Raw genomic sequence first — 26,345 nt, 5'->3', positions numbered from 1 at the left:
GGTGAATCAGTGGAGGTGGGATGTTCTCTGATGTTTCATCTGCGTCCACATTAGAAGCCCCCCCCCCCCCCCCCCTCACCAGGACACGTTTCATTGCATTTCATCAGCGAACATGTTCATTATCCACTTTGTCAAACTGAGTCACTGCAGACAGTCGGTGAAAAGGAGAAGAAACGACCTTTAAGTTAATCGTTCAGAGAAACATGTTTAAAGGACAAATCACAGCATGGAGCTTAAAGTACAGGCATAGTAAGAGTTAGAACTTTTCCTCTGATGTAAACCCGGTTTGAGACTCGGCTGTGGGGGGGGGGGAATCTCACGGAGTCCTCATACCAAACACGCTTCACTGACGTCCACAGCAACAGGACTGGCTGATGTTTCCATGGAGCTCCAGAGCAAAGTGTTGTTTTTATGATTCACACTTTTTATCGTTCATTAAGAAAGAACAAATGTAAAAATGCATTAAAAAAAAAACAGGGAAGGCGAGATGATGAGAAAAATTATAAGATTGTAAACCAAAACACAGATGTTTTCCAGAGAGGAGGCTTGAAATGCTTCTTCTTTATGGATCTTTGTGTTCATTTAAAACCAAACGGTCATTTTGACATCGAGAATTATCATAACACCATCAAGGGATCATGATTTGTATTCATTTAGATTCATCCCTAAGTGCTTAGTGAGATGTATTACTGTTTGGATTTGAATCGTATCGGGTTGTTCGGTATGAGCCGAGCTTTAATTTGGTAGAATTATGACAGAGAGCGGAGACGAATACACTTTTCAATATATTCATACGTCTGTCAGAAGGAGCTGCTTGTCAGAAGCTTCAGGTTTGATGATTCATTTATTCGCTATAAACCAATTTAAAGGATATAAACTCGAATGAGGGAAACTTAGCACGAAAGAAACACCTTCACTGAAATATCATCCAATTACCACGCCCTCATTTGTATACGTTGTTAAATCTTCTTGCTCAACAAGTCTTAGGCAATGAAAAGATAATTCCTCAATTCTGAAATAATCAAACAAGCCCTAATTTGTCAAACCATCATGTGCATTTTTATTATGAAAGCACACAAGACTAAATTAAGAGGCTGACGAAGTGTTGATCCTGAAATCAAAAAGTATCAGATCTAAATTCCTGCCTGTCCTTCATCTTAACGTCTCCATCTCAGCAGGAAGTGACTTTCATCCCGCTCTGGTTCTTCAAAGGAGTTCCTTGGTCTCGGCTGCGAGAATCAAAATTGTTTATTCATAGAAGGGAGAATTACCCACAAGCCTCTGCGGCCGAGTGTTGAAAAGGGCGTCTGCACGCCGTGTGGCCTGAGGCAAATAATGAAGGCAGTCAGTTCTGAGGTGTCCGTCGGTGTGATACCTCAGCTCACCACTCGGGGTGCCATCACACATCACAGTGAAGAGGTGAAGAGGAGGAGAAGATAAAGTCTGGAGCCTTTCATTTACTTTTTACTTCTCCATGTAATTTACCCACATGGGTCAGACGCCTGCTCTACATACGAGAACCGGTTGATGCCACAAAAGTAAAACAAGAGAAAGATTGAGTGGACAAATACAGAAACCTAACTGGGATGTGTGGAATAAGAAATAGAGGCAATGTTTATTATTCTATCACAAACTATTTTAATTTCAGATTCTTATAAGTAGCACAAAAAAACCTAACGTTTTAAAATAACTGAAAATAACTCAAATATCAAGATCTCCAGCAAACAGCTTCATTCTTCTTTAATTTAATCTGAATCAATTTGAACAGTTAGTCCCCATCGGCTATATGACAAATGTTCAATTTGCACACTGTAATGAAAAGGTATATATAATGAAACGTAGGAAATGTAAAAAATAAAAGTCAGAATATAAAGTTCCTGCCTCTATAAAACCAAAAGGAAGCAAAGTCCAATGGAAACAGATTAAATTACTGAATTAAGAAGTCGGCTGAAGCTTCCTCTGTTTCCAGTCCACTGAATAAGCCTTTAAATATCAAATCTAAATGTCATTTCACATCACATTTTCATTTCTAATGTAATCGTTTCCTCTCCCCTCTTAAGCGGTAGAGGAGCTTTGTTTCTGTGTTGTTTATTCTCTTTGTTTGTATAAAACTCAGCCAATTTAAAGGGAGCAAAGCACAACAGACCTCTGTGGGTAATCGACGGGGCTCGGGGGTGAAATCCTAATTGAAAGACATCATCCCTGAGCTCTTCTCGCTGTGCTGGCATCTGGTAAGTACTCACACTACACCAGGCACTTCACAATTAAATGTGCACTGCTCTGGGAGCACTAATTATGCTTACCTGGAATCAGCCGGCAACCAGAAAATCAGCCATGACTGCACACAGCTATCATTTTACTTAATTACTGAGTTCTGTATGAGGCAAAGCACTTATTAGGATTTAATGGGAAAACAAAGGAAAACCAGTGTTGTCGCTCCAGCATCAGACTGAACTCAGTGTGTTTGTTTCAGTCCCAGTTAAACTAAACCACTTGTCATTTTAAGAAAGTTTTAATTATCTATTAAACTAAAAGAATGATCCGACAGGAAAACTATATAAATGAATGGACTGTATCTATAACTATATATATATAAATATAAGTATTCCTGTTAACCTTTAAACGTATATAGTTTTTATATTGTGTTATATTTGACTATGCTTTTTAAGAGTAAGCTCTTTCTGCCTTGCTTGTATTCTAATTTAATTACTGCACTGCTGAGCTGAGCGGTTTCTGTCACTCCTCTTGACCCTGTGTTAACTGCACATGACAAATAAAACTTGAAGGAAGGTAATTGTGTTTTTTAACCCTGTCCGTTTCAATCAATCCATCAAATGTTATATGTATGGCCCATATTCATCCATCACAATTTGTGTATCGGGCTTCACAAAGCACGACACCCTGATCCTGAGCCTCTGAGCCTCGATGCTGCTCCAGATCCAAGGTCTCTCCTTCTTTCTCCACGTCTTGTGCGGTTCACAGCAGAATCCACATTGGAAATGATCCCTGCAGTTTTAATGTTCATCTGTTCAATACGTCTCAAATGTAAATATGTGCAGCGCTTCCTGCCGCTGTGAAAGCACCCGCACGTTTCTGCTGCCTGGATCCATTCATTTGTCTTAACAAGGTTTTTATAGATATTGCGGGAGCGGAAGATGCTCAGCTTCATACTCTAGAGTCCTCGTTGCATGTGTAACTGTAAAGGAGATATAATATTCATACCAGAGAACCCACCAGCTGCCGCCATCACGCAGGAGATGTGTATCTACGTTTTAAGCATCTAACCAAATAAAGTCTGACAGAGATGAAGGGAGCAGTGAGGACAGTTGTAATCATAGAGGTATTTACAATATGTGAGCAGGCAAATTGTAAATCTAAGCAATAAACTTGTAATCATAACCAATGATCAGCTGCCAAAAACAATAACAACTGGGCAGATGTTCATGATGGTGGAAGGATGTGCTGTAGGTCCGAGAGGAGGCCGGTAGAGTTTGGTGTAAATCCTCATCACGAGGATCCAGGATCTTTTTACCAATTTCCCAAAGAAATAATTTATGGATCTCGATGGAAAATCTGGTTTATTAAGGTGACTCATATCTACGAGTGTGTGAAATGTGCTGTGGATCAAATTCCATTAGTTGAGGTTACGTGCTCTGCTGTGCATCATATTGAGTTGAGTCGGTACAATAAATAAAAATAAAATCTTAGAATTCAGCTTCAGAATGCTATATTTAGCTTTTTTTATAGCTAAATTGCAAATATTATCTTGTAATTGATTGTCAAACATGTTCATCATCGTACTTTAATTGGTTTACAAGGTTTATTAGACACAACAACTGATCTCTCTCTCTTTCTCTCTCTGTGTCTCATTTGCTCATGGTTAATGTAATCCCATTAAATGTAATCCATTACTGCGCAGCCTCCCACGGGCTCTTGGGTTTCACAGGGGGTGAGGTGACTTAGCGTGTGAGACGTTAAACACTCGGTTCCACCGTCACCCGCTCCACCTGCCTCTGAATAATGGAAACAACACAGCTCGGCCAGATGTGAGTCTGAACGAAGGCACGAGGACAGATACACATGTGGAGCCGGGACGCGTGACTTCAAGCTGTGAGGCTCGCACAACACAACACATCATTTCTTATTCAACATCTGGCCACGACTGTGGCGCCGAGCAGCTAATGGAGCCGGGGGTTCTGGCAAAACCGCCGCCGCCTCCTGCTCTGCATCCTTCATCCTGTCTGTTTGTTAAATTCACCGACTCTTTGCTCAGAGTGATGTGGACGTCAGTGAGTTGATGTTATTAGTGTTTTTAAATGTGTTACAGGCCTCAGGCTTGATTTAACTTTAGCAGGAACTATGAGAAATTGAGAAAATGACTCAACTTGTCAATTTTTTACGTCAGTAAACATTTTCCTGACGAGTTTATGTCTCAATCTCTAGTTTCAAGTCTTCTTCAATGCAGCATGACGTTCAGATACCGTGTGATTGACAGCTAATATCGTCCAATGGGTGCAGGTGTGGGAGGACCTCTCTCTTAGGCTCCACCTAGCACAAACTTTAACATCTTAACATTGAAAATCTCCAACTTTGCGTGAAGCCATAGTTTCTATTGATTTTTCCCATTTGTAGGAAATCATTCTTTCAACTTTTAAACTTCTACATTACTGTTGCTCTCTTCTTCCACGAGGGGGCGCTACAACCTTCGTCCCTGTCGCTCTGTAACCCAACTCATGGTGTTTGTATTGTGGAGACAGAACCAGCCGCTCTGTATCAGCAGTTTCTCAAAGTGCTGATCTATTCCACAAGCTGTCACTGGGTTGATGGCACCAGCTGAGAAGTGGTTTGTGATTTGCATCTGCCACTGAAGCAGAAAGAAGTCGAGGGACGTGAAGCTTCGGAGAAGTTTGGGTTTTCTGACCTCATACGTTTGAAATGCTTTACCCCCCCCCCCCCTCTCACAAAACCGCCCTTGAGACCCACTGGTTGGTTTTGTTGAAGCCCCGGTGGCCACAGTGTGTCACTGCAGTCGTTCTGCAGCTGAAGATGAAAGCATCACTTTCAAACCTCAGTGTTTTTGTTCCTGTGAAGAGCAGCTGAAGTGTCACCTGCTGTGAGAACAGATCCTCACTGGGAAGCTCCACTTTCACAGCCACTCAACCAAATCAATACTCATCAGCAGCTTATTCATATCACACTACAACAGCCTCAAGGGTTAATAAGAGCACAATGTGAAATGGGTATTCATTCTTAATTATCACATTTATTTGTTTATTTTGAAGATATGGACAGATGATTAAGAAATAAACTACAACACTGATTCCATGGCCTTCATTATTAAATCTTTCATCCTAATCCTTCACTTAACTTACAATTTAAATCAAATTATGAATCATAACTTCAAACCAGGACAACTCTCAGCTTCATGAGGGTCAGTGATCAAACGTATCCATGTTCTCATCGTGCCACAGAGATCCTCTTCACTTCAAACTGTCCCATTAGGCCGCTCGACGAGCTGCCATCTTGATAGAGGTGCTCTGTTCTGCTGGCGGTGATAGCGCCACCTGTTGGCAGCTCATCAATCACGTTTCATGGGAGTTAACGTTGTTTAAATTGCGCCCCAGTGGGAGAACTGGAAAGTCCGGGTTTCAGTCTGATATCCAATTAGTCGCCACACACACAGAGGATGATGAATTAAAGCTCTGGTGGATCACAGAGCGCCCACCTGCAGCTCTAACCTCACACGTGGAAATCGATAACTGTTGTCTGACGTTGTGCGTTTCTTTGCCCACGTGCCTGCAGCTCCCCCCCCCCCCCTGTGTCGTCTGACAACCTTCAGATAGTGAGCCGATCTGAACTTGGTCTCCGGTTCCGTCTTGAAGATAATTTATCTATTTTTATTGTGGAACACTGCAGTGATGTCTGACGGACGCATTAGAGGCAATTCCCAGGGTGTGAGAACTTTCTGGATTCCTCGAGCTTAGCAGGGATTAGTCTGCAATGTGGAACAGACAGGTTCTATTTCGGCTTCTTTTAAAACAAAAAGTATTTGCCCTTAGAAGACCAAAGACAACCCCCCGATCCCCTCTCTCTGTCCTGTCTTGCATTAACACGACTCCTCTGCTTAGCGACTGCAGCTAAAGAGAAATAAAAACAGGCGGCACTGCGATGTGACTGAATAACAGCAACAAACGTTTCTGCCATCTTGCTCTGGAATGTCATTTTTTACACGGGGCTGTTCACACGGGGAGAAATCTCATTTTGCATCGCAGCCGAACACATCTGGGTACAACTGCACGTTAATCCCAAATGTCAAGAGGGACCAGAGATATAAAATTAACCTTATGTTGCAACAGATGTGCCGTGCACACAGATGTGCCGGCACAGAGTCATAACTGCAGCTCGAGTATATTTAATGAAGCTTTAGGTGTGGAGCACTTGTAATTATGCAAATATGAAACGTATAACCGAGCCTTGCTGTTTTGTGTAACGCAGCCAAACCTTTCACTGAGAGATGGACGAGGTTATCTTCTACAACACGTGTGTATTTAATGACGTACAACACACATCAGTGCTGCGGTGTGACCACAGAGCTGCCGTCACCAGATCCCTCTCTCCTCCTGCGACTGCTCCACATCCACTCCATCACTCCATCATCTGGATTATTTACCACACACGGTCATTTTTAATGAACTGATATAATGTGCAGTTGGACTTTTTCTGTCTCTGAGTTTCAAATGAGCAAAGCAATACCACCAGAGAGGGAGGGGGGGGAGGGGGGGGGGGGGTCGAGGGCGAGGCCTAGCCCGCGGTGCTTGATTGATTTCCCTGTGTTCCCATAATAAGTTTACTACCCGAACTAATTGCCACCTTTTCACGAGGCGAGCAGACGAGCCCAGATTAAACGAGCATCAGACACTTAAGAGTTCTGGGATTGGTCGACTTTCTTAACAAGCAGCGAATCAGGGCAAACAGAGAAACTGGAGAAGTCGATTTATTTGTCTGGGATGCTCATGATTTAATTATTATATTTTAATCAACAGTTTTATAATTTAGGCTAAATCAGGGTTTAAATGATTTAGTTTTAAAATCACAATTTAAACCTGAAACATTCTCGGTCCAGATGAATCATTTAATTCCATATCACCTAACACCGGTCATGTGTGTGTTGGTGGAAACAGGAAGTAGATTGTCTACTGTGCAGTTTGTTGCCTTGTTGCACAAAATACTACAAACAAGAATCAGCGGGGGGGAAATGTAGGAGCAGGAAGTGTTAAAGGCGCTCTACATTCACCGCTGGTGGTCGAGAACCAATCAGAAGCGAATGCTGTGGACATGTCTTTGTTCGCCCGTCTCCACTCAAATGCAGCTCGGGAGTTTTTCACACTATAAACAAGGCCGGCAGCTTTTCAAGGGTTCTCCATCTTCAGGGGCTGGAAACTCATAAACGTCTTTGATTCTAAATAATAATAAGGTCTGAGCAAAGAAACAGCTGGTTTTCAATTTAACACTGTGCAGGTTTCAGGATGTTTGAAGGAGCGAGAACAAGATCAGGAGGCACACGGATCCATTCTGAAGGACCAGTAACAGATATTTCAGTGCAGTCATATTTTATAATAAGAAAAAATACTGGCTTTATATGAATCTCACAGAAAAGACAATTTTCAGAACTCCTGCACCTTTGTCACGAGAGATTTTCAAGCTTTAAAAGAGATCAGAATAATTCGATGAATAAGAATAGCTCAATAATCATGAGGTGTGTGTATCAGTCCGGCTGTTCCTCCACTCACCATGGCCAGAGGGATGATGGCCTGAATGTCCCGCTGCACCACCGTCAGCTCCGTCACCACCTTGTCCGAGTCGGGCGGCGGGTTCTGCCCCTTGTAGTCGATGTTCCAGTTGATCCTCCGCGTCACCGACAGGCTGGTGAAGTTCTCCATCTCGAAATCCAGCTGCATCACCTCCACGTTGCCCAGCACGTCCCTGTGGAGCGACAACAACAACACACACACACACAAGGAGTCACAACCAAAGGCCCAAAATATCACTTACAGCCAAATGCTCATGACAACCACTGCAGAGCGTAACAAGAACCTCTGGCAACGACTTCTGGTAATGAAATCGTTCACTGGCTGGTTTTTAATTATTAAACGAGTCGTTTAGCGAGACGTCCACACGCAGCTCCACAGCTATTTATAAAGTTTTCCTCCAGTTACCCTGGAGCCGAAGAAGAGGAGAGGAGGATTCATCACGGCTTCAGAGCTGAGACACTTGACACGTGTGTGTGTATTGTTATATTTTTAGTATTTGCTCTTTGCTCAACTTGGTCTAAATCTCTTCAGGCTTATTTCAGTGTGAACTTAGTGACCTGGTGAATGTGCTTTTAACACAGTTTGAAGATCGATCAGTAAAATCAGATTCCAGAGTGAAAAGCTCCAGTCACTGTTTTGCATTTCGCTCGACTCACACAAGTTATCGGACTAACTTTCCCCCCCCCCCGTCAGGCTGATTGCTGGAGCTCACATTTCCTGACAGATACAAGGCAGTTAAAATGGCGGCGGGATCTTAAAGGTCACAGTAAAACGTTTACTGCGCCGTGACTCGCCGGCAGAATACAAACCTCCGTTCTGTTTTTAAACTCACGTACAGATTTGATTGCTTGGCGTGAAAAATAACTCTGATGCTCGGGGTCCTGAGAAGAGATGATTCACCCTGCGAGTGGTTTTTATTAATAGAGTTTTACCGTCCAGTCGTTATGATATGAGGTGTTTCTGTGTCCAGGCCGTTTGTGACTTAATTAAAGAAGCGCCACACCCGGCTAATCGGCCCGTTAAGGAGCTAATGAGCCACACGTCTCCCTCGGGAGTCGGTTGAGACCAAATCTGAGGCAGAAGAGGAGTCGGTGCCTTCAACATGCAACTCTCAATTCATACAACTGAAATCAAGTCAGTGTTGTGTTTACAGTTTATTTCCACTGTTCTTATGTGAAATATCAATTACCACAGGTACTAATTCAAAGTAGAAGTTTCTATGGATACTTTAATTAGAATACAGAGATGGTGATGATCTTTGTTAAATATAGAATGAGTCAGAAAATACGTTTTAATGAAAATCACCGTCTCACCTCGACTGTACCCGAGTGTTTCAGAAGCCTGTCGCTGGAATGGCACCAAGTAGAGGTAGTGGTAAGTGTACTCTAATGAAAACCCATTTAGTCCTTATTTAATCTCATTATTCCCTGGTATATCTGTGAAAAATAATGATAACAATAATAATAATAAAGTGTGTATTTAAAGATTCTCAGATTTGCTCTTTAAATCCAGTCTTAATAAACTCAGTTCCGTAGTTTTTGTGTAATCGTTCTAAAAACCAGATAAACAGACAAACAACATGGAATTTAAAGAAACCTCATCCATATGAAAAATGACAATTCATGTTTTCCTGCAAATAGCATTTGGCGATTTTTAATTCGTGGCAAAAAATATATTTCCTAGGACACCAGAGTGGATTGTGTTGCTGTCCTGATGCCACAGATATCACACATCTCAACTAGTAATTCATTAGTGAAGAAAACTGATCATAGACTTTGTCCCCCTCTCCTGACCGAGTTTCCCCTCGTGCCTCCCTGCTCCTGTCAGGCGACAGAACCGAGGCTGATGAGAAGTGACAGATCTCTAATGGCGCCGCCTGATCACTGCCATGGAGTTATCACAAGTCACGGAATGAAAACTGTGGGCAGCTCTTGTCAATAAACAATCACTGCTCCCCTAATCTTTTCTCCTTCCATCTCCGAGGCCTCTGAGTTCGGAGCTCGTGAAAGGAGATTGCACATTTTTGTTCAGCCCCCCCCCCCCCCCAGTCACTTTCAGAATAACCGTAATTGCGATGGCTGCAGCTTTTCTTTTCTGAGCGCTCGATAACTTTGGGGACTTGATTGTTCTGATGGTCGTGGACGTTGGGAGCGTTTGCTGAGTATCGTCCACATTCCTCTCCCGGCATCGAACCCGGCAGTGATGCAGTGGCGATGGCGGCCGCCCCCCCCCCCCCCCCGTTCTGCAGAATCCCCCTCTCTTTCGGGGCTTGTAAATCCTCAGATCCAACGAGCTTAACAGGAAACCGTCTCACTGGTGGCGAGGGGGCAAATTAAATCTCGCTCCACACGTGACGGGAATCAAACGCCTCTCCGAGCATCACCTTCAGTTGAAAGCTGAGCGCTCGCCATCTGTCCTTCACAAAAGGCACAGACCTGCCCCCCCCCCCCCCCCCCCCCCCCCCCCCCCCCCCACCATTCGGCCTGAGAGCCTTTTAATGAAAGCTGGATCAAACTCCCCTCGCCGCCCGCCGCCCACAGAAGGTTCCTCCGGAGGAACCGGCGTGATGAGATCTCGACCCATTTGTCTCCACATCACTCACTGAAAACAAACACCCCCGTCTGCCTGCGACACACTGAAGCTGTCATCAACACGGCCCACTGGGGTGTCAACATGTGAGGCCGCTCAATACGCCGCCGCCTGCCGCCACGCTGCAGGAAAAACCACGACTCGGTGAGAGGGGCCTTTTTAAAATCCATGTGGAGTGAATCATAAACCGAGGAGTGAGAGCGGGAAAGAGAAAACATTTCTCCTCCATGTTTCTCGCTGTGATTTACAGACACTTGGCGTTTTGACACCAGGTTTGAAATCATAATCAAAAGAACAGATTCAAGGTTATATCACATGCCCCCGGATCCCTCAAGCATTCTCTGTTTAAGGTTTTGATCACCTGTGTTGTGACTTCAGAGAACTGAAGCTCCTAGTTTATCTTTACGTGTTCACTCCGTGTTCTTCTCCACAGTCCAACGACATGCAGATTAGTGTTGGGCTGATTGGAGACTAATTAGACCAAAGGGAGAACGGGTGTTTGTCTCTGTATGTTGGTGCCGACATGTTCAGGAAGTTATCGTCAGGTGGGATTCTAAAGGATACAGGGACGAGATGATGTGTTTGATATGGAAACCGGAGCCATCTGCCCGTGGTCTATGTTCGTTTCATTTCATTTTAGTAGCTAGATTTGATGTGATTGGATTTTAAGAACCATCTGTGTGTCTTTCTGTGTGTCTGACGCACAAATGCAGAACGTCCCAGCGCTTGTTTGTCAAAATGTCTGATGAATTCTGCATATTTAACGTTTCTGGGCGTCACAGATAAGAATGGAGCGGCACCATTTCGCAAAAACAACAATAAAACTCGAGGAAACAAATTCAACCGCGAGCTATTCCAGGAGAGACTTCGCCGGTCGGTGAGTTGGATCATCGCTGATCACGTCCGGTGGCGTCGGAACATTATCTCAACCTCCTCCGCTGGCATCATGATATCAGAAACTCTCACAGATGTATTGGTTTTAACACCGTGTGGACACAAAACTCACAAGCTGTGCGTGGGCAGTGAAGCTCCAGATAAAAGCTTCATGTTTCCACTGTTACAGTGAAATAATAAGACATAATCAAACACATGTTTTCCTCTGCACGGCTCCGGCAGCAGCTGCTGTGTTGTGACACTTCCTCCAAACACCTCCATGCGATTAGACCATGACATTTCATCCCAACATGTTTCATTTTGCATGTGTTACCTCATTAAAGTCACTGTTGAGGTTTCAGAGACAGAAATAAACCACAATGACCCTTGAAGGAGGTTTTTCTGTGAACTCTCTCATCTCTGGTTTCCCTCGTCTATTCCCTGAAGCTTTAATTTAAACTGATTATAATAATTCTACATATAAAGGATTTTTTTAAAACTCGTGGGCAGAGAAAAGTGAAATGGTTGATTTCGTAACAGAGGATTAGAGGATGGAAGTAAACACGGCTGAAGAAAGTCGAGCCTTGTCTCCATTAAGTTAATGATGTAGCATGTGTCGAGCACAAAGTCTATATTTTAAAAGCTGCAGCTCGGGGCCTCGTCAGGACTCGGGGGGGGGGGGGGGGGGGGGGGGATTTCATTCTTTGATCAGAGCTCTGTTTGAACTGATTAACAGGGAGAGATCATTGGATCAAAGCAGCGCAAGGAGAACTCCAGCAGCAGAAGAAGAGAGACGGAGGAGGGAGGAGCGCTCCACGGTTGGAGGCTCTGATGCGTATCAGTCAAAACTAAATATAAGACTTTGGAGGAATCGGGATCATTCGAGTCCCGAGTCCCAGCTTTCATTTGAACTGAGAGGGGACACGAGCCGAGACCCAAGACCCACATCTGTATTTGAAGAGCATTTACGCCTCAGTCACACAAGTGTGCTCTTTCATTTGCGTTTCCATTCCCCCGAGCAATGAAGGATCCAATGAGAGGGTCAATCAAACCCATGTAGGATTCATCTGAGGTCCCAGAAGCTGGTTCAAGATCAGCTCGCTGCATTCAGAGCTTCTCAGATTCTAATGATCATCACATTCGTAAAACAGCTGTATCGAGGTTGTCCAGTGTTTTCTCACTTCCTTCACGTCTCTATGCTAAGCTAGGCTAACCAGGCCTTGAGTGGAACCCATGCAGATCCAGTTAAGTTTTTCAAATTGCTAAAAACTGCCAGATTCACTTTTTTCCGCTGCACCTCACACACTGGACCCGACTTCCAGGTTTGTTTACATCCATCCATTCCTCCAGGGTCACCGGGGGACTGGAGCCAATCCCAGGCGGCGTTGACCCTGCGTGGGTCGCCAGCGTGTCCCAGACACTTTATACAATAAGATGTTTACTTGCTCGTTGTAATCCTTTCAGTAAACAGACACTGGGGAACATGCATTGTCCTTAAATAAACTCATTTTCCCCCCTGATAGAGAAAGTAGATGGAGTATTTGTCAGCTTGTTTATTTGTCCAGGCTGGGAGTCGATATCGAGGCACTTTAAATGTGCTCCGGGTCTTTTTCTGGTTTCGTCCGCTGTTCATCGTTGAATTATTCAGAGAGAACACGAGCGTCTTATTAAATGATCCAGTGGTTGTGTGGCTGTGACAGTTGTAACGCCGCAGCACGCCGGAGAACATTTCTCATTTGAAACCCGTTGACCGCAATCAATAATGCATCGGTTCACGTGGCGTTACCGCTGAGCCGCTGTCGGACGGGGGGGGGGGGGGGGGTGGTCCACACCGAGGTTTACAAGGGACACACAAAAACTAAACATGTCCCCGGCGCTGAGTGAACAGTGAACTGATGAAGAGGAGGAAGAAGAATAAAGAGAGGAGACTGATGAAGAGATCAACATGACGCCCGGATGGGAAAACACTGTCTCAGGTAGTTTAGAGTAAACACAACCAGATGTTCAGACACAACTGACGCTCAGATGTTGTTCGACTGTGTGTGTGTGTGTGTGTTGATGTGTGTGCGTTTGGGTCTCATCAACGCAGGGAGTGTTTATTTGTGTTTTTTGGGGGTTCGGGGGGGCATGAATGAAAACAATTACCAAGAACATATTAGATTTTGCCGTGATACTTCATTTAAACTGGGTAATGATGGAGAGAATTGTGTTCTCTCTTGTGTTGTGTTTTTTTGGGCTCATTACTGTAAAGTGTCTGCGGCGGCGTGTAGCTTCTTAGAGGAAGGAAGTTGTGCGCTTGTGAACTCACTCGACATCAAACACAAAGGAAAAGAGCAGTGAACGCTCTTCCTTCATAAAACAAATAAGAATATAATCAAAAAGACACGCTGCAGGGGACGTGAGCGCTGAAAGTGTGAAAACACAAACTATTCCCAACACACACCGGAGTCATCGTGAACCATTAAAATACAGAACCTGCACGTCTATATTTGTGTGTTTCTTTTTGACGAATTAAAGACGCACAAGGAAGAATTTGAATTCCGACATATTCATGCAAATTAATTGGCAGGAATATTTTTTATTCAGCTTCTAGAAGTCTGAAGTAGAAACTTGAAATATTCACATTTTTATCACGTTAAATCATTTTTGCTGCAAATCAATACAGTACCTATGAACACATTTAAGGTACTTGTACTCAACCTTCATTTTGGGCTTTCCTGTAACTTTCTTATTCTACTACACTGTGAGTTTTAACTTTCTGATAAACTGAAGGAGAGTTCCTTCATGTGCAGAGGAAATTCAGTATGAACCAGTTGAAAAAGCTTCATAGATTAACTTGAATTTGATGATTTTATAGAATATGATGGATATAGTTTATAAAAGTGTATAAAAGCAAACAAGCTCAACATTAAACTTGTGGTACTTTTACTGTTCATACAGGAAGTACACTTTGCTGGTGATTCATACTTTTACTCAAAAAATGTTTTACATGCTGAATTATTTCTTGTACTTTCAATTAAGTAAATTATCTTCTTCAACAAGTGTGAAAAGTTAGAAAACAACAACAAAATCTCTCTATTTCAACAACACATCACGTGGCATTGCTGTGAAAATTACAAATATGATTAATTTCCTACACAACCAGACTGAAGCCACGTTGTGTAGGATTATTAGAAAATTGTGACACAGATGAAAAACAACATCTGGACCGAGCTTTGCTTCCGATGACTCATCCTTCCGCAAACACTGACTTATAATAAGTTGATGCTCCAATCATTTCAAAAAATATATATATTAAAAAATAACATTACTTTAGGAAATTAGTTTTAGTCGGTTTACGTAACAACAAATAGCTGGAGATGATTTTTTTTTGTGCCAGTGACACAAAAGAGGAAAACATCAGGAATCCTCAATTAATGGGGAGATGTTAAAATATTAAAGTGAAGCAATTTCACAACATGGCTCAGAATCCACAGAGTCCTGAGTGCGTTTCATACAGTAAAGATTTCATGCTCATGTTCAATCAACACAATCCTTCTCTCTGCACCGGCCCTTTGTGTGGCTGCTCGGCTCGAGGTGGTCTTCTGGGTTTCTGACTAAACGCAGCGTGACACAGTGTTTCTGTGCCTGTGCTTGACCCCCCCCCCCCCCCCCCACTGGAGGTCTCCCACACTGTGACAGGGTGGCAGAGATTACATGACACGGGTCACTAAATATAGCCAGAGAGGGCTGCCACTGAGGCGCCAGGGAGTAAACAAAGGAGCAGCTCGGTGTCCAGGTGAGGGACACTCTCTGTCTCCGTCCCGGCTCCGTCTCCTCGGGTGGACACAGGGTTTGGACCTGACGTCTGATTCTCTGTGTGACTCCGCAGCTTTGGTTCTTAACGACCTGAAAACATCTCGTAACAAGACTTCACGCTAATTATCCGTGATGACCCCCCACTGTGACGAGTTCAGGGCCTCATGTAAAAAACCAGTGAATCCAATGTGACCGATGCCCCAGCCACACCGATGTGGAAATTCTGCACAAGAAACTTCTTCCTCTGCGTTTCGCCGTCGTGTCCACGTGCAATGTGCAGCTTTTTGTGTATCTCTGTAACTATGTGTGTACATGCAAAATTGTGCGTGTGCACGGAGATCCCTCTCACATGCAACAGTTACGCCTTCACAGACTAAAGAACGACAACTGCAGCGGAAACTTTGACGTCCGACTATCTGCATGTACGGTAAAAACATTATGGATTAATACAAGTTAACGCTCTCTTATGCTGATATGAGTAAAATCTTTTTGGTTCCTTATGAAACTGAGGTCGGACAAGTTGGAATATGGGAAATGAGAAATAAATAACAGAAAGATAATAGTAATAATAGTTTCTTTAGAGAGAGAAGGCGCAGAGGCCTTTGTTGGGTAAATTCCTTATGAAACCGCATTTATATTTATATTCACTACATCCACTCATAAACTCAACAACACCTTTGAAAGTTCCTGCTACACCTCCACCAAAGTTCTGTTTAAAAACCCATCCAGCTGTTTTTGTGTTATCCTGTGAACTAACAAACCAAATGATGACATAACCTCCTCGGCGGGAGATAAACAACAAAGACATTAATAAGCTCTGAACCATTAACAACAACATTCAGTTTGAAAATCACTCAGCAGCCGTGGAGCTGCATCCACTTGGACTCATTACTGTCCTGTCAGCCTCTGCAGGACGGGGGGGGGGGGGGGGGGGGGGGGGGACTGGCTGTTGTCTCCACTTCAGAGGAGCTCTTCATAATGACTGCTCTCAGACACGATCTTATCTGAAAGTTATGTTAATATCCGTGGTCACAGTCGTATACCTCATCTCCCACGTCCACTGGATTAACAGCAGATGTAGTGAGACTAAGGAGATAACATTCAATTCATTACACCTGGTGCTGTGAAGCCGAGGGGGCTTCAGTCACCGCCACCGGCCGGTGCTGCTGGGGCATTAACAAAGAGTGGTCGTGCATGATTATTCAACTTTCCCTTAATCAGAGAGCGAGAGAGAGAGAGAGAGAGAGAGAGAGCTGTGACTGGTTCAAACTGGGAAACCTTCGCCCCAGTGTCCAGGACGATGAACATGGTGTAGCAGAGGACGGAGGGCCTGAGATGGGACAGCGTGCTCGGGGCCGGGGTCTGTGGACTTACCCCTGTTTGACTCCTTTGTTCTTGTTCACCTCGATGGTGGCGATGGAGTGCTTGGCGCCGGACTGCACCTCCCAGTCCACCTTCCACTGGGCGTTCTTGGACCTGGTCTGGAGCAGGTTCACCCCCTTCTTTGCTTTGACCCTGGAGAAAGAGAAAGAGGAGAAGAGAGAACGGGACGGTGAGTGTCATTGGAGGCTGTGATTTACGGGCGAGGTCGGAGGTGAGCGCCCTCCGAGTGGGGGGAACTCCTCCTCGCTTTGCGTCATGGCAAAAGCAATTCCACAGATGAATCAATATCTGAGATGAATGGAGATGACGGGGGGAGGATCCACTAGGAGCAGAGGAGCAGGAGCACTGTGGGTCACATGGGACGTTCATACGCTCTAATTAAACACCTGAAAGCCGTCACACTCTGAGAGAGGGAACTTTCTCTAATTACTTTTAATGTTCAGTTTCCTAAAGACACGTTATGATGATGCTTTATTGGTTTGGAGGTGAGAGGCTTCGTCCTTCACCTCCTCAGGGAGAACCTGCTGCAGCTGGAGCAGTCACATGTTCTGCTCAAGGACACTTCAGGAGGGAGCAGGTTTGAATCTGGAAACTCACACAGACTACTGTCTCTTTATATTTGTCCCTGTTCAGAATGTGAAACCTGAAAAAAGTCTTGATGGCTTTGAATATTGATATGATTCACACTTCGATGTACCAGACACATATTGAAGAATAGTATTTTTTATTACCATGTTATTGTGCATTTTCAAATTCACTTCTAATTACTAATTTCACTAAATTCGTAAGCTTGTAATATCAATATGAAATAAAATATTACAAAATATTCATGTTATTTTATGATCTTGCTATTAACTCATTTTCTATTCTATTTCTTTGTATAGATTTTATTGTTTTAACATCAAATTGTCTAAATATGTTTTGGTTTTTTAAACCATCACTTTCATGTAAAGCACATTAAGCTGTATTCTATTCTATGACAAGTGTATTTTTCTGTATTTTTTCTTTACATAAAATGTACAAAATATCGTTACAGTGGCAGGAGCATCTGGTTCCATTAGCTTTATGCGTTTACATCATTGTTTGCTTCAATTATATTCAGCTTTAGTTCCAAAGGGGGAGAATTACCGAAGCATGAACATAATGTACCATCACATACAGTTTTACACAAAACCCAGATTCACACTATAAGTGGACATGTATGCACGGATGCACACACAGATGCATCCATACATTTATAATGTCCGTAGAGAATATGCATGTACAGTACCTGGCTTCATGTGTGCAAACAAACTCATGTCGATGCATAAATCTGCTGTATCTGCAAATATTACATCTCCCATGCATTAAAAATGAATGTGCCCACGCTCCCAACACTGTTCTGGATGTGGAAACCTATGAAAACATTAAATAAGACCAGTGTAAGATGGGAGTTTCATGTATACTTTCTGTTTTAGTGGATGTTATTCGTCCCAATGCTTGAATTCATATATTAAACCTATTTATTTAATTTGCTGCCCATGTTAAGACACACACAAATAAATAAGGGATAGATGAAAGAATAAAAGACGTAAATAAATAGTAAAAAGAAACTATGGTTATAGTGCTATTGGGATATTTAGCTCTGGTATTGATTCCAATATTCATAAAGTACAGAGTGGTCGGACCAGATCTATATCTTTTTACCATTATAATCTATTTACTGTAGCCGCAGCCTCCATATAGACCTGAGACATCACGAATCCAATCAATAATGAAAACAATGTCAAAAGTGACTGAAAGTTGCAGAAAGGATTTTTGATGAGAAATTAATATTTCTGTTTTGTAAAACCCTTAAAAAAACCAACGAGGAGTGAAGATCTTTTATGAGTTGATTTGATCTGATTTCCTTTTCATGCGTTTCCCAGAGAGGGATCCAATCAGCGGTGAGCAATCTGAAATGGCAGCCGTCCTCTGTGACTTTATCTAGACCTGATATCACAACGGCAGAATACTAAAAACCAAACGGCAGAAAAAAAAAGAAAACAGAATCACCACATTCCCAGTGATTCTGCGTCTGGTTATCTGACCACAGAGACGTGGCCTCACTCCTGCTTGATGGAGACAAACGGCTCGTCCATGGAGACGCACATTATTGATCCCTCCGTCTCATTTTCATGAAACACTAGACGGAGATGAATTATTTACATATCTGGCTTCTGTTTGTCTGCTCGGTGCCATCGAGACAACTCACTAATAACCGCTAATAAGGTTGTGTTGCCTCAGATTCGTTTTAAAATTCTTTAACTGGTAATAAAACCCCATCACAGCGTTTCCACAGGCAGACTCCCCGGGACAGACTCAGTGGAAGTATAAAACCTGAATCACATTTCCTCTCCACTGCCGCCTCTACATTCAGGGGCTGAGAGTTTCCGGCTCTTGAAACATCTCCCAAGATTGTTCCATTTATTCCTGTGACAGATGAAGAAAGTCTGAAGCCCCACTGAGTCGTTTCCGTTTGCTGCTCTAACATGCGCCCGGTGCACGGAGCGCTCATCCGTGATCCGTGAAACCAGCCGACTCTCAGCCGCCTCAGCCAGTCGGGGGGGGATCAGACCGGATCTGGATTTTAAAGTTTTCACCGTTAGTCTCTGTTTTCTGTTAATGATACTTTAAAAGTGATTAAAGAAAAGCCTGCAGTCTTATAATTATTATTCCATATTAACAATACAGGGTGTAATGTTGCATACTACTGACTAACCATCTGAAATCATTTTAAATGGAAGGAGGTGAGGTTTATAACCATTACTGCAACCAGCCACCAGGGGGTGATCAAGAGGATTTGGCTTCACTTTTGGGAAGCTGTCATTTCATCCATCTTTATCCATCTATTGTTCAATATTCTATACAACTCTTGGTTCATATTACTAATAAACAAGTTGAAGTTGAAGCACTTTTATATTCATTTGCTTTACATCACTCCTTCATGGCACCGGTGACGGGGATTGAACCACCGACAATCTGGTTAGAGGACAATCCGCTCTAACTTCTCTACCACCGACGGAAGGACGGAACGAAGGAAGGCAGAAATAAGACCGATACACAACAAAGTATATTATCACATTATTTCATAATGAAGTGATGGAGGAGTTTTTATCTTCTCCTTCAATACTTTTATTTTGTTGCTGTCGTCAGAACTTTTGATGAATTCATCGCGATTCGGATTTAAAGAGGATTTAAGGAGATTTGACAAAAGACATGCTCCTGAACTACATCAACTTCTGTCTTTAAAGTCCTCTTACTGGCTTTTACATGGCTTTGATCTGCATCACATGGTCTTCATCAGTGAACGAAGCCGGTTGGAACCGTCCTCATGGGACCTGCCGTGCTCCCTGACACCCCCCCGACCCTGAGAGGAGGTGAGGGAACATATGAGACATCTTTTTCCTTTTGCTCACGTCTCCTACAAACCCTCTCGACCCGCTCTGTCTGAAACCAACACTACAGAAGGTTGCAGCTCTTTATTGTCGTCTTTCATCAAATCCCACACGTGAGAGGAAACACGGTAATTATCTGTTAGGGCTCCGTCAGCGGGAGATGAAACAGAAATATGGAACGTTTAAGAAATCATCCCGATGACGCGTGCTCCCTTTGATGTGAGTGGAAAAAGAGGGAAATGGTGAAACGAGGTGACCTAGTTGCTACTTGATTACTGGCGCCTGTGAAAACACTGATCACCCCCGATGATAATTACACCTCATTGTCGGGCAGAACCATTTCCAGAGCATTTCGTGGTGAGGAAGCAAAGCCCTGATGAGTGATTCTGTGTGTTTATATTCATTAGCTTCACTCGCCGGCAGCTTTTAAAAGGCCACTACGTATTCATCATCATCTTTTGAAAGGGGGCCTGCGTATTGTGCTGAAGCCATGTTTTGAAATCAGACGGCTCTTTTCACAGACGTGGGAGCGCAGCGTGAATCCGGCTCCTCGTTGAACAGAGTTAATGCTGATTAATCAAAGGGCAGAAAGCAGGACTCAAACCCTCAGGGTCTCCAGGAGCCCGACTGCTGCTGCTGCTGCTCAGGGAGAAGATGGAGAGGAGGCGTGAGGTCCTGAGACGGACCTGCTACCTGCTCACAGAAGCCTCCTGCCACCGCGACACCTCTCAGACTGGGAGGGGCTGCTGGGCCACATGTTCCAGATGCTGCCCCCCCCCGCAGCTTCTAGTGACAACGAAATCACTGAAACCGCTGATTAAAAATACCTGTTTTGCAATTAAGGTTTACAGGAGACTGGGAGTGCCGATGTGAGAAGCTGGAAAAGGCAGAGAATGTTATATCAGAGCATATCTCTGAAGTATTAAAAAGGTACTTGAACCCCCGTCCTCTACCTTTGTACACGTATAAGTAGAGAGAATATATAAGTATGCCACATGTTAAGATGGAGATCAAGATACATGTATTGATCCCAAACACATAAACAGTCACACTACATGAGGGATGATTTGTCCTCTGCTTTTGTCCCATCTGGTGAACACAGCAGGACACACAGAGCAGTGGGCAGCCATGCACGGCACCCGGGGAGCAGAGGTTCGGGAGTAAGGTGCCTTGCTCAGGGGCACTTAGACAGTGGGGGTAGGCAGAGTGCTCTTTGGACTTTGGAACAGATCCAGGTGTTGTCCATCCAGGTACGTTTTTATTGACACTGCGAGGAGTCGAACCAGAGACCTTCCGGTCTGATGTCCGTAACTTTCTGCCCATAGTATAATTTTTCTGCCACTAATCCACCGCCTTCCCCAGAGTACTTATTAAGTACTTATACTGTAGTACACAGTGTGACACAGTGTGCATATGTAATGCAGTGGTTCAGGAGTTACCACAGACTCTTTAACCTCCTAGTAGATGAAAAAATCACACGTTTCCCTAGAAAGAGAAACTCACACTGGGGCAGTCGAACGATTTGTCCCGAACGTCACATGTTCAACAAAGGTTCTGTGGAAGTAGAACTCGTGTGACTCTGTGTTTAGCAAACAAATCATTAAAATCCCTCTCGACACTGATTTGTCTGACCTCTGTTCCAATTACAGCGTCCCTGTCTCTTCCTGTGTGTCTCTCTGTGTCTCGCTGTGTCTCTGCCGGGTGCTCGGAGGCCAATGTCCTCATGACCCATTTATGACACTCGCTGCCAGAAATCATGTCAACCGCGGCGGCGCCACACGCTGTAATTTAATCCAACTGGCTGCTGTTAATAAATAACGTGTGAAAAGCAGGACTAAATCAAATCACAGCCTCAGAGTCTTTAATTTTGTTCCTTAATGGAGCTGTGGAAGATTATTTATTGAAAATATTTGAAGAGAACGTCGCCTCAGGCAGAGCAGTGACAAAACGGGACTTTTCCTTTTTCTTCTCCCCAGTGTAATGAAACTCACGGTAAGAACGCATTTTAAGACGTTGATGTATTTTACAATTTGATTTAAGTTTCATAATAAAATGTCAAACTCTACGTACGGTGCTGAATGAATACAAACTATTTAAAAGAGTAAAGGTTCCTGCAGGTTGAGAAACAGCAGAGGAGCGGCTCCTCCTGACACATGATGGAGGCGTGTTTTAATGATGTCACTGGTCGAGCAGCAGTGTCGTATCAGAAGCTTATCGTATCAGTTCAAACAGGAACTATATTTACTTACAAACTTCTAATCAAAACTTTAAGAGACTTTTATTGACGTGCAAAAACTATTCTGTATTTTTTGTTACATCTGGCTCATGATATTAGATTAGATTCAACCTTATTGTAAAAGAAGTGTAAAAAAAGCAGAGTATGTGCATATTTATAAATATAAAAGATAGAGAAAACTAAAGCAGTAATAAGTGTAAATTACTCTCATAATCCTCCAGATGTAAGTACACCGCATGTGGTAAAGTAACTAACCTAACCCTAACCCGTAATTTGTAAATATAAGTATATTGACGATCAGAATTTGATCTCAATCAGCAAATTGTGTCATTGCAAAATGTTTGTATTTGTCCTCCTAAACAAATCAGGTCCAGCTTCCATGTTGTGTCCATTCAACCTCAATATTCTCTCCTCGATCCAACCAATCAGTGTGTAGATCCGAGGGGGGGTGGGGGGGTGGGGGGACCGGGATGACATCATTCATAGGACTCGTGTGTCCGTCCATCCCGGCCGAGCTGAAATGAGCTCCCCCCCCACCCACTGCTCACTAACCTATCAAGTGTTTTCCAAAGTTATGTTTTTCGATCTGGAGTTTCCTCGGTGAGAAACATTTTGCAGCGCGCTCTGCTTCGGGGCCTTTAATCTAACTCCTGCTTCCGAAAAGATGTAAACGCCAATAACCACTTTACAAACTTCCCCGGCACCGTAATGATTTCCCCGCGAGAGACGGCGACTCCTGTGAGCGACGCACACGGCTCCCCCCTCGGATCAGGAGCCGAGATCTTATCAATCATCTGGAGCACTTTGATAGCTCTGGTATTTATCTCCACCAGTAAACAGCTTTGAGGGTTCTTTCTTTTTCCTGCACAGCTGGAGAACCGGAGCCGGTGCTGAGTCTGCCAGGGACGGACTTTTTAATGGGGCGGGGGGGGAATTAGAAGAGGAGAGAGAGAGGAGCTGGGGAAATATCGCAGAGCAAATTGCAAAATTTGAAACTGCAGCTGCTGATCTGATTTATTCCTCGTGTGATAAATGTGGCTTCTGGAAAATTTGACGTGCTTAACACCGACACGTCCCTGGTTATCAAGCGTCCCCCCCCCCCCCCCCCCCCCCCCCCCCAAACACGCAGAGGACAACCACCAGTGCTTTGTTCCAGCTGCCGTGAGACGAACAAACAGTGTAAAGTTGAATTCTTCCAGAAGAGACGAGTAAAGCTAAGATAATTACAGCAGAGATCAAACAGCTCATGCTGAGGTAAGACGTCCTCCTGCTAAACGCTGCAATTACACAACGTCTCTGTGATTCTTGAGAAGTTAAGACTAATTCTGTTTTTTACATTTAGAGCCGGAACTTTGAGACACGGCGTCTCTGAGCACAACAAGTCAATGAAACAGAGATTTAAAGGGTAAAGCTGCAATTATTCTGCAGTCCTCACTGGTTCCTGCTAAAAGCATCAAATCGTTCTTTTTGTAAAAGAAGGTCACAATTTTCATAGTTTTCTTTTTACGTAGAATCGGGCTGCAGCTGGGCACCATGTTCTTTTTTAAAAGGTTATGGTGGGGACCATTTGTTGGGGACTAAAACACCTCAATTCAGCTTGTTGTCTTTGTTCTAAAGGGTAAAGCTGCCACAGTTCTACAGTTGTTTTTACGATAGTCAAATCTTTAAAAACATGGTTTATAGTTAAAGAACAATCTTTGCAGCTGCTCACTTTTAGAGAAGGTTACTCAGGGACTACTTTCAGCCGTGGATGCACATTCGAGGCTCTATTATTGATATAGATTATATTTGACTTTCAGCAGCAGGATGCAAACGGGATCGAAGACTGATTTGTAAAAATATCTTTGCAATATAAACCGTTTCCTGGACATATTCTGAAACATTATATATTTATCGACACTGTATATACCGGTTTAATCACATTTAGATATTATTATTACATATTGTTGTATATTTCTGTTTATTTATACTCCTTCCCCAAAGTACTGCTACTCATGTGTTGTCTTCTGCTGCTGTAACATTGCACATTTTCCCATTATGGCCTTAATATAGAACTTCTTATCTTATCTTATCTTATCTGAGTGCATTGCACCAACGGAGCATTATAACATGTGGTTAATTTCCTATATGCAATTAAGCTTTGACTACACAATATCTAGTTGTGAAGTCAAGTTATTGTAGTTTTGGTCCTTTTGGAATTTACCCCAAGTCGTCTCTGAGTCACTGCCTTGGATCTACAAACCATCGGACCCTGCAGATACAGTATAATATATATATTCATATATATATATATATATATATATATATATATATATATAAAATATCTGGCTCCTTTAAGTTGATCAGCTTGTGTTTCGGCGTTTGCTTTGCCTCCAGTGAATGTCTTCATGAGACCTCTGGGAGCAGAGAAGCAGAAAATGAAGTATATGTGACGCTCTGTGCGAGAACACGAGAATCATCTCTGTGTTTCCTCATCACATCCTAAGTTTGCCTGAATCCCTGTGACACAGAAGCACCGAGGAGTTTTCTCTCCTCTTCGATGGATCAACCTCCCGCTGGATGATTCTCAGGAGATTTCTTCTCCAGCTCAGGTCCAAACTGGGATGAATCGCTGCAGCTCCTCCTGAACCAGGTGTTATTCTCTCTTATCTCTTATCAGTAGAAATAAATCATGGTAGATAATATCGTCCTTCCTCAAATATAAAGAACTGTGGGATGGGATTTGAATCAGAGTTTTTCTCTGGGTAATAAAGGTCAATGGGTTGTAAACCAGTATGGCTCCATATTCACATTTACTTTTCTACAGGTTTTATGAAAATAAAAACTGAAAACATTTTATTTCAGATTTTTCTACTTAAAATTTAACTTTTGAAACAAGTTGTTGCAGCTCAAGGTGCTTCAACACTTTAACAGATACAGACGCTTAATTTATTGACACAATAAAATGTGTTAAAACAAAAACCTTTTAAACTGTTAACATAAAAGTTTAATTATTTAAAAGCAACCTTAACTTTTGTGTTGCTATTAAAGCAAATGAAAACTGAGGGTTCTCCTCTATAAGCTGTTAGTCAAATATTCTTCCCTCCTTGTATTTATTATGTTGTACTAAAATATGTGTAATTTTACAACGTGTATTTGTGATGCTGTATATTTAGTATTGTATTGTTTGTATGTCTTATATAGTTGTAGTTTTTAATATGAGCCATGTCTCCAACACTCCACATGTGTTTTGGTTTTAAGGTTTTGAATTCCCATCTGTCCCTAAAGCTGAGTTTTCACATTTCAGGTTGGTTTGTGTTTATTTTAATTTCTTTTGCCTTGAAGATTTTGTTTTTAGCAAAATCACCACGTTTCAAGACCCCAGTACTTATTTTGACTGCGAAAGATATTATAGCCAAATAATAATTAGTCAAAAATAAGAGCCACAGTGGATTAACAAGAAATATCTTTTAAATAAACATAAAAAAGGGGAGAAATGGTCTAAATAGCGAGAACGAATCTGGAGAAGACTAATTTTTGTTATATTTTGTCAGTGCTTACAAGAGAAATCATTTCCCTCCACTCGAGGTGACAATCAGTAAATGATAACGACCTCTCTCTCCTTTCACCGACTCCATCTCCAGCTCCAGCTCCACAACACAATTGTTCCCTTTGATGAGGCTTGATTATGTTTCTTTACTCAATCACACCCCCTCCATCTTTTATCATTTTCCGAGCTCCGTCGAATGTTTCATCTGGGCACCGACGACCTGGACCCCCCCCCCCCAACAAACATCTGATTGCAGAGGGCAGAGACGGAGCACTCGCCGTGGCCCGGTCGGGGGAGCGAGGCCCCCCCGGTGGACGGGACCGGGCTTCACCTTCGTCCCTTTAGCGACTCGCGCGGACGAAGGCAGAAAAGTAAACAAACAAGCAGAATGTCGGTGCCCGGCGTCTCCGAGGCATTAGCTGCACTCCCTTTTGCATTTCAGCACAAACAGGCTTTCTCCCCCAACAGCTAAATCTGGCCGGCAAAGACTCCCCCCCCCCACCCCCCCCCCACTCGTGTGCAGGCAGAAGCTCCATTAGTCCCTCTGAGGCGGCACTTTACAGACAACCTCGCCACTTGTGCTCCTGTGCAGACACAACAAATTCCATTTCACGAAGATATGTATAATTCAAAATAAGTGCAGATTTTTTTATTTGTCCTTGGCCGGTTGTGGACGTGGTGCTTTTATGTGTCCGGTGACATGTGGTTTA

General features: G+C 43.2%; 1 protein-coding gene across 2 annotated transcripts in view; it reads right to left on the bottom strand.

Annotated features, from left to right (window-relative positions):
• Positions 1-26,345, bottom strand: part of tmem132e (transmembrane protein 132E) — a 310,548-nt gene that overhangs the window by 36,105 nt on the left and 248,098 nt on the right. For both annotated transcript variants that reach the window (XM_062405937.1, XM_062405938.1), the window contains exons 3-4: positions 16,446-16,586; positions 7,791-7,983 (exon numbers count right to left, since the gene is read on the bottom strand). In XM_062405937.1, the coding sequence (XP_062261921.1) occupies positions 7,791-7,983; positions 16,446-16,586 (334 nt within the window). The remainder of the gene's footprint in view (positions 1-7,790; positions 7,984-16,445; positions 16,587-26,345) is intronic.

Source organism: Platichthys flesus, chromosome 15 (genome assembly GCF_949316205.1).
Source record: "Platichthys flesus chromosome 15, fPlaFle2.1, whole genome shotgun sequence".
Classification (NCBI taxonomy): Eukaryota; Metazoa; Chordata; class Actinopteri; order Pleuronectiformes; family Pleuronectidae; genus Platichthys; species Platichthys flesus.
This window is presented reverse-complemented; position numbering and strand designations above follow the sequence as displayed.